At 41.2% G+C, this 9080-nt stretch overlaps 2 protein-coding genes across 2 annotated transcripts; both read left to right on the plus strand.

Annotated features, from left to right (window-relative positions):
• The first annotated feature begins 939 nt into the window (after positions 1-939).
• Positions 940-2918, plus strand: LOC138362675 (otolith matrix protein OMM-64-like). Its single transcript, XM_069321093.1, has 2 exons — positions 940-1015; positions 1798-2918. Exons 1-2 carry the CDS (start codon positions 940-942, stop codon positions 2916-2918), a joined length of 1197 nt encoding a protein of 398 aa, XP_069177194.1.
• Positions 2919-2925: 7 nt separating this feature from the next.
• LOC138362676 (asparagine-rich protein-like) lies at positions 2926-5649 on the plus strand. The gene has a single exon (XM_069321094.1). The coding sequence runs from the start codon at positions 2926-2928 to the stop codon at positions 5647-5649; it is 2724 nt and encodes a 907-aa protein (XP_069177195.1).
• Positions 5650-9080: the final 3431 nt, after the last annotated feature.

The following is a 9080-nucleotide window of genomic DNA, read 5'->3' on the forward strand; positions in this document are numbered from 1 at the left end:
GTATAAACATGAATTATTGTGTCCTTCTCGTGTATTAGGCGGTGTGGCCGCGTGTATACACTCCCCATACACGCCTGGCTCTGTATTCACGGTGTGGGTTCTAGCTCCAGGTCCCCGACTCGTGGCCAACGAGGGTTTGGTGGGATGACTCCCGAAGTACTTTCTTATCTAAAATCAATGATTGAATCTGTAGAGTAGAGTTAGGTTATGTACGGCGAGGTAAAGTTAGATTATATTTGGTCAAGGTTAAAGTTAGATTATGTTAGGGTTGGTTAGATCATGTTAGGGTTGGTTATGTTAGGTTAGGGTTGGTTATATTAGGTTAGGGTTGGTTATATTAGGTTAGGGTTGGTTATATTAGGTTAGGATTGGTTATATTAGGTTAGGGGTTGGTTATATTAGGTTAGGGTTTGGTTATATTAGGTTAGGGGTTGGTTATATTAGGTTAGGGGTTGGTTATATTAGGTTAGGGGTTGGTTATATTAGGTTAGGGGTTGGTTATATTAGGTTAGGGTTGGTTATATTAGGTTAGGGTTGGTTATATTAGGTTAGAATTGGTTATATTAGGTTAGGGGTTGGTTATATTAGGTTAGGGTTGGTTATATTAGGTTAGGGTTGGTTATATTAGGTTAGGGGTTGGTTATATTAGGTTAGGGTTGGTTATATTAGGTTAGAATTGGTTATATTAGGTTAGGGGTTGGTTATATTAGGTTAGGGGTTGGTTATATTAGGTTAGGGTTGGTTATATTAGGTTAGGGTTGGTTATATTAGGTTAGAATTGGTTATATTAGGTTAGATTATCTTAAGTTAGCCTTCACAACCTTCTCCCCCCCCCCCCGCCCCCTGCTGTATTAATCTCTCGTGTTCAGTGTTATTGTGAACAAGAAGATAAAGAAGCGGTGTTCAAAGCGAGGAACAGCGGGATCATTGAACACAGACATGAGCCTGGAGAGAACAATGAGCCACAGTGTTGTCGAAGAAGAAGTTTGTGTCGACTTTAAGAGGTACTATGACAGTACTGGAATGGGGGGGGGGTGGGGGGGGTGGAGGGGGGAGCACTAAACATGGTTGTATAGTTACCGGGGCACACAACCCTATTACCCCCCCCCCCCCCCCGGTGGTTGTTAAGGGTGTTACAACATTAACTTGACGTCGGGGCTATGTTGTATGTGCGGCCCGGTCTCCTCATTTGCCACTCCGTAACAACAGCCAACCTTTTGGCCTAATCTGAGACGCGCAAACCCAGGCAACCTACCTAACCCGTGGAGTCCGAGGCATAGAAAACGGTAGATTTTTATGAGCTATTACTTTTCTTAATAGGCTGCATTTGGAACGGTGGTTAGGATATGACAGAAAACGGGAGGTGTTAACAAATCCACAAGGGGCCGTGACGAGGATTCGAACCTACGTCCGAGATCTTCCCAGACGCTGCCTTAATCGACTGAGCTACGACATGGTCAAAAGAGTTGAAACCAGAGGTTCTGCTGGACTTACTTGGATCCTGCAGCCTCTCCGAGACACAAATGTCTGTCTGCGGGAGGTGTTACTTGAGGCTGGCTGTGTGCTGGGTCGAGGCTTCAGCAAGCCAAGCTCCTGGTTTCAGTCCTGTAGTCAATCTTCATAACTCATGCCCCTTAGTTCCGGGTCCCAGTTTTATGGTAAAACTCTTCAACTTCCTTTTTGTGTTTGACTAGATGTAAAGGCTCGACGTTGGCGCCGCATATTTCTCGACTGGTCTAACGTATGTGGTATACAAGGTCCCGAATGGTTCCTTAACCGGAATTTTTGCTTCGGTAGTTGACAAGTTGGCCAACACTGCTGATGATACAGCTGATGATACAGCTGATGATACAGCTGATGATACAGCTGATGATACAGCTGATGATACAGCTGATGATACAGCTGATGATACAGCTGATGATAAAGCTGATGATACAGCTGATGATACAGCTGATGATACAGCTGATGATACAGCTGATGATACAGCTGATGATACAGCTGATGATACAGCTGATGATAAAGCTGATGATACAGCTGATGATACAGTTGATGATACAGCTGATGATACAGCTGATGATACAGCTGATGATACAGCTGATGATACAGCTGATGATACAGCTGATGATACAGCTGATGATAAAGCTGATGATACAGCTGATGATAAAGCTGATGATACAGCTGATGATACAGCTGATGATACAGCTGATGATACAGCTTATGATAAAGCTGATGATACAGCTGATGATAAAGCTGATGATACAGCTTATGATAAAGCTGATGATACAGCTGATGATACAGCTGATGATACAGCTGATGATACAGCTGATGATACAGCTGATGATACAGCTGATGATACAGCTGATGATAAAGCTGATGATACAGCTGATGATACAGCTGATGATACAGCTGATGATACAGCTTATGATAAAGCTGATGATACAGCTGATGATAAAGCTGATGATACAGCTGATGATACAGCTGATGATACAGCTTATGATAAAGCTGATGATACAGCTGATGATAAAGCTGATGATACAGCTGATGATACAGCTGATGATACAGCTGATGATACAGCTGATGATACAGCTGATGATACAGCTGATGATACAGCTGATGATACAGCTTATGATAAAGCTGATGATACAGCTGATGATAAAGCTGATGATACAGCTGATGATACAGCTGATGATACAGCTGATGATACAGCTGATGATACAGCTGATGATACAGCTGATGATACAGCTTATGATAAAGCTGATGATACAGCTGATGATAAAGCTGATGATACAGCTGATGATACAGCTGATGATACAGCTGATGATACAGCTGATGATACAGCTGATGATACAGCTGATGAAATACGCTTGAAATGGGCTTGGGGAAATAAGTTTAGTGTGATGTCACTCCCACAATGTTAGAGAGAACATGAAACACAATGTTAGAGAGAACATGAAACACAATGTTAGAGAGAACATGAAACACAATGTTAGAGAGAACATGAAACACAATGTTAGAGAGAACATGAAACACAATGTTAGAGAGAACATGAAACACAATGTTAGAGAGAACATGAAACACAATGTTAGAGAGAACATGAAACACAATGTTAGAGAGAACATGAAACACAATGTTAGAGAGAACATGAAACACAATGTTAGAGAGAACATCAAACACAATGTTAGAGAGAACATCAAACACAATGTTAGAGAGAACATGAAACACAATGTTAGAGAGAACATCAAACACAATGTTAGAGAGAACATCAAACACAATGTTAGAGAGAACATCAAACACAATGTTAGAGAGAACATGAAACACAATGTTAGAGAGAACATCAAACACAATGTTAGAGAGAACATCAAACACAATGTTAGAGAGAACATGAAACACAATGTTAGAGAGAACATGAAACACAATGTTAGAGAGAACATGAAACACAATGTTAGAGAGAACATGAAACACAATGTTAGAGAGAACATGAAACACAATGTTAGAGAGAACATGAAACACAATGTTAGAGAGAACATCAAACACAATGTTAGAGAGAACATGAAACACAATGTTAGAGAGAACATGAAACACAATGTTAGAGAGAACATGAAACACAATGTTAGAGAGAACATGAAACACAATGTTAGAGAGAACATCAAACACAATGTTAGAGAGAACATGAAACACAATGTTAGAGAGAACATGAAACACAATGTTAGAGAGAACATGAAACACAATGTTAGAGAGAACATGAAACACAATGTTAGAGAGAACATGAAACACAATGTTAGAGAGAACATGAAACACAATGTTAGAGAGAACATGAATCACAATGTTAGAGAGAACATGAAACACAATGTTAGAGAGAACATGAAACACAATGTTAGAGAGAACATGAAACACAATGTTAGAGAGAACATGAAACACAATGTTAGAGAGAACATGAAACACAATGTTAGAGAGAACATCAAACACAATGTTAGAGAGAACATGAAACACAATGTTAGAGAGAACATCAAACACAATGTTAGAGAGAACATGAAACACAATGTTAGAGAGAACATGAAACACAATGTTAGAGAGAACATGAAACACAATGTTAGAGAGAACATGAAACACAATGTTAGAGAGAACATGAAACACAATGTTAGAGAGAACATGAAACACAATGTTAGAGAGAACATGAAACACAATGTTAGAGAGAACATGAAACACAATGTTAGAGAGAACATGAAACACAATGTTAGAGAGAACATGAAACACAATGTTAGAGAGAACATGAAACACAATGTTAGAGAGAACATGAAACACAATGTTAGAGAGAACATGAAACACAATGTTAGAGAGAACATCAAACACAATGTTAGAGAGAACATGAAACACAATGTTAGAGAGAACATGAAACACAATGTTAGAGAGAACATGAAACACAATGTTAGAGAGAACATGAAACACAATGTTAGAGAGAACATGAAACACAATGTTAGAGAGAACATGAAACACAATGTTAGAGAGAACATGAAACACAATGTTAGAGAGAACATGAAACACAATGTTAGAGAGAACATGAAACACAATGTTAGAGAGAACATGAAACACAATGTTAGAGAGAACATGAAACACAATGTTAGAGAGAACATGAAACACAATGTTAGAGAGAACATGAAACACAATGTTAGAGAGAACATGAAACACAATGTTAGAGAGAACATCAAACACAATGTTAGAGAGAACATGAAACACAATGTTAGAGAGAACATGAAACACAATGTTAGAGAGAACATGAAACACAATGTTAGAGAGAACATGAAACACAATGTTAGAGAGAACATGAAACACAATGTTAGAGAGAACATCAAACACAATGTTAGAGAGAACATGAAACACAATGTTAGAGAGAACATGAAACACAATGTTAGAGAGAACATGAAACACAATGGTAGAGAGAACATGAAACACAATGTTAGAGAGAACATGAAACACAATGTTAGAGAGAACATCAAACACAATGTTAGAGAGAACATCAAACACAATGTTAGAGAGAACATCAAACACAATGTTAGAGAGAACATCAAACACAATGTTAGAGAGAACATCAAACACAATGTTAGAGAGAACATCAAACACAATGTTAGAGAGAACATCAAACACAATGTTAGAGAGAACATGAAACACAATGTTAGAGAGAACATGAAACACAATGTTAGAGAGAACATCAAACACAATGTTAGAGAGAACATCAAACACAATGTTAGAGAGAACATGAAACACAATGTTAGAGAGAACATCAAACACAATGTTAGAGAGAACATCAAACACAATGTTAGAGAGAACATGAAACACAATGTTAGAGAGAACATCAAACACAATGTTAGAGAGAACATGAAACACAATGTTAGAGAGAACATCAAACACAATGTTAGAGAGAACATGAAACACAATGTTAGAGAGAACATGAAACACAATGTTAGAGAGAACATCAAACACAATGTTAGAGAGAACATGAAACACAATGTTAGAGAGAACATCAAACACAATGTTAGAGAGAACATCAAACACAATGTTAGAGAGAACATGAAACACAATGTTAGAGAGAACATCAAACACAATGTTAGAGAGAACATCAAACACAATGTAAATATTTGTCTTGCTATTTAAAATTAGAATCAAATAAAAGCCCCCATCACGATGATATCTTAGAGATATCGCTTATCGAGCACGCTGCGGGGGGGGGGGAGGACGGGGGGGGAGGGGGTAATTAATTCACCTGTGCTAATTAAAGTATAAGTTCCCACCTCATTACCTGACTTTGGTAAACCTTTAGATTCTACATCTAATTATCAAGTTTTGCTTGTTTCACCTGTAATAGCTTTTTTGTTGCACTTACAGAATTGTTGAGAACGAGGGAGAGAGAGAGAGGGGGAGAGAGAGAGAGAGAGAGAGAGAGAGAGAGAGAGAGAGAGAGAGAGAGAGAGAGAGAGAGAGAGAGAGAGAGAGAGAGAGAGAGAGAGAGAGAGAGAGAGAGAGAGAGAGAGAGAGAGAGAGAGAGAGAGAGAGAGAGAGAGAGAGAGAGAGTGAGAGAGAGAGAGAGAGGCGTGACGTGAACAGCCAAGTAAACGCTTTCACCAGTCATATACTGGACCTCCAGTATAGGCATATCCCTCACCGGCAGTATGTGACCAAGCCCACTGATCAGCCTTGGTTTGGATATCGGTGCCGGATGGCAGCTGAAGCCAAAAACAAGGCCTGGAGGAGATTTAAACGGCATCCCTCGGCTCATAACAGAAACATTCATAGACAATCTTGTCGAATAATGAAAGAAGTTCAAAAGTGGGCTATATCCAGATGGGAATCCGAAACTCGAAGAAAACTTGCATCTGGAAGGGTTGGATCCAAGGTCTGGTGGTCCCTGGTGAAGGATCGGCAGGGGTACTCATCTGAGGACACAATCCTACCTCTAAACAGAGAAGATGGTACTGTGGCAACCAGCAATCAGGAGAAGGCTGATTTACTGGCAAATCACTTTGCTTCCAAGATGCAGGTCCCTGATCCTGTACGTCAGCCTCCACATCTTGCCCCATGCACTGTGTCTAAGTTGACTGAAGTGGTTATACAGCAGGGCTGAAGTTCTCCATCTCCTTAACACGCTAGACACAAGCAAAGCTGTGGGGCCAGATAAGGTCAGTCCAAGACTACTACGCTGCTGCGCTGACCTGTTGGCTCCACCTCTCACGCGCCTCTTCCAACTCTGCCTAGTTCAAGGAATTTGGCCCTCCTTATGGAAGAAGGCAGACGTTGTTCCAGTGCACAAAAAGAAGAGCCGCTCAGTAGTTGGTAACTACAGATCTGTGTCACTGCTTTCCATTACTGGCAAGATCCTAGAATCATTAATTGCTCAGCAAATGACATCATTTTTTGACCGTCATCGGCTAATTTGTGATCGACAGTATGGTTTTAGAAAAGGCCGATCTGCTGCTGATCTTTTGCTAAATCTCTCCTCTAAGTGGCATCAGTCACTGGATGAGTCCAAGATCAGCTGTGTTGTAGCTCTAGATATAGCAGGAGCCTTTGATCGGGTCTGGCACTCTGGACTAGCAGTGAAGCTTCAAGCTTTAGGCATTGCAGGCTCCATCTTAGTGTTATTAAAAGACTACCTTCAAGAACGGACTCTAAGGGTGGTCCTCAATGGAGCAGAATCCGATAGCCACTCAATTGGTGCCAGCGTTCCACAGGGAAGTGTGCTTGGCCCTCTGCTGTGGAATGTTTATTTCAACGATCTTCTTCATCTCATTCCTGAAGCTCAAGCCTATGCTGATGACTGTACTCTAACCTTTACATACAGAAAGGAGGAAATGCTAACTGCTGCAAGAATCATTAATCACAAACTTTCAGCAATTTCTACCTGGGGTAGGAGATGGCAGGTCACATTTGCGGCTGAGAAGACTCAAGCGATGATGATAACTAGACTGCACATGGCGAATCGGACAGAACTGCAAATGGGTGGCAAATCCCTAGAGTTCACAGAAGAATTTGACATCTTGGGAATGAAGTTCGACTCTTCAATGACAATGAAGAGCCATGTGATAAACCTAGCTAAAAAGGCAGCCAGGAAACTTACAGCACTACGGCGCATCTCATATCTTCTTGACAGCAAGGGATGCAAAACCTTATATGAAGCTCAAGTTCGCTCCCATCTTGAGTATGCACCCCTTTCCTGGATTGCCTGCCCCCCATCTTTCGTCAGACTGTTGGACAAAGTGGAGAGACGGGCTAGAAGGCTTATCTCTAGTCTTGACCAAGTCTGGTGGGAACGGTCTGAACATCAGAGGCTGCAACACCGTCGGGACGTTGTTGGTCTTACTGTTATGTACAAGGCCAACATCCTCAAAGTTCCGCACTTGGCCCAACTCCGTGGAGTACCAGTAGTTCCCACTCGTAACACTAGGCTCTCAACCTTCAACAGTCTCATGCTGGAAGTGCCATTCTCAAGAACATCACTCCATCAGCGTTCATTCCTTCCGAGACTTACTCGCATCTGGAACTTGTTCGCTCAACAGATTGATACACGGGAGATAAGGTCAACTGTTCACATGAAGACTCTGGCACACAGCTGGCTACAAGCTCGTCCTGTTCCTTATATGATTGTTACTTAATGTTTTTTAATGAATAAAGGCTATTCCTTCTAAAGCAAATAATACCAGGCTCATGAAATAAATGGGCATCTAGGAGTAGGTTTCAACTTAGCTTACATAAGTTAAATATATGATAGTTCCCATTGTGTTAGTTTCAAAGTATACTCTTATGTAATAAATGAGTTTCAAGGTGTAGGCTTCAGATGAGCTGAGGTAGGATAACAGCTCTTGCTTGCAGTTTCAATAGGTATGTTATTAGGCATCCCTTATGAATCCTAGTCTTAGTTTAAAAAAAAAAAAAAAAAAAAACAGAGAGAGAGAGAGAGAGAGAGAGAGTGAGAGAGAGAGAGAGAGAGAGAGAGAGAGAGAGAGAGAGAGAGTGAGTGAGAGAGAGAGAGAGAGAGAGAGAGAGAGAGAGAGAGAGAGAGAGAGAGAGAGAGAGAGAGAGAGAGCGAGAGTGAGAGAGAGAGAGAGAGAGAGAGAGAGAGAGAGAGAGAGAGAGAGAGAGTGAGAGAGAGAGAGAGAGAGAGAGAGAGAGAGAGAGAGAGAGAGAGTGAGAGAGAGAGAGAGAGAGAGAGAGAGAGAGAGAGAGAGAGAGAGAGAGAGAGAGAGAGAGTGAGAGAGAGAGAGAGAGAGAGAGAGAGAGAGAGAGAGAGAGAGTGAGAGAGAGAGAGAGAGAGAGAGAGAGAGAGAGAGAGAGAGAGAGAGAGAGAGAGAGAGAGAGTGAGAGAGAGAGAGAGAGAGAGAGAGAGAGAGAGAGAGAGAGAGTGAGAGAGAGAGAGAGAGAGAGAGAGAGAGAGAGTGAGAGAGAGAGAGAGAGAGAGAGAGAGAGAGAGAGAGAGAGAGAGAGAGAGAGAGAGAGAGAGAGAGAGCATATTACATCTTCACACACAGTCCAAAAGTAAGACAGTAAACACAGTTGTGTTTATATGTTGGTAAAAGTTCTCGGTGGTGGAG

The sequence above is a fragment of the Procambarus clarkii genome, unplaced genomic scaffold (genome assembly GCF_040958095.1).
Source record: "Procambarus clarkii isolate CNS0578487 unplaced genomic scaffold, FALCON_Pclarkii_2.0 HiC_scaffold_2340, whole genome shotgun sequence".
Lineage (NCBI taxonomy): Eukaryota > Metazoa > Arthropoda > Malacostraca > Decapoda > Cambaridae > Procambarus > Procambarus clarkii.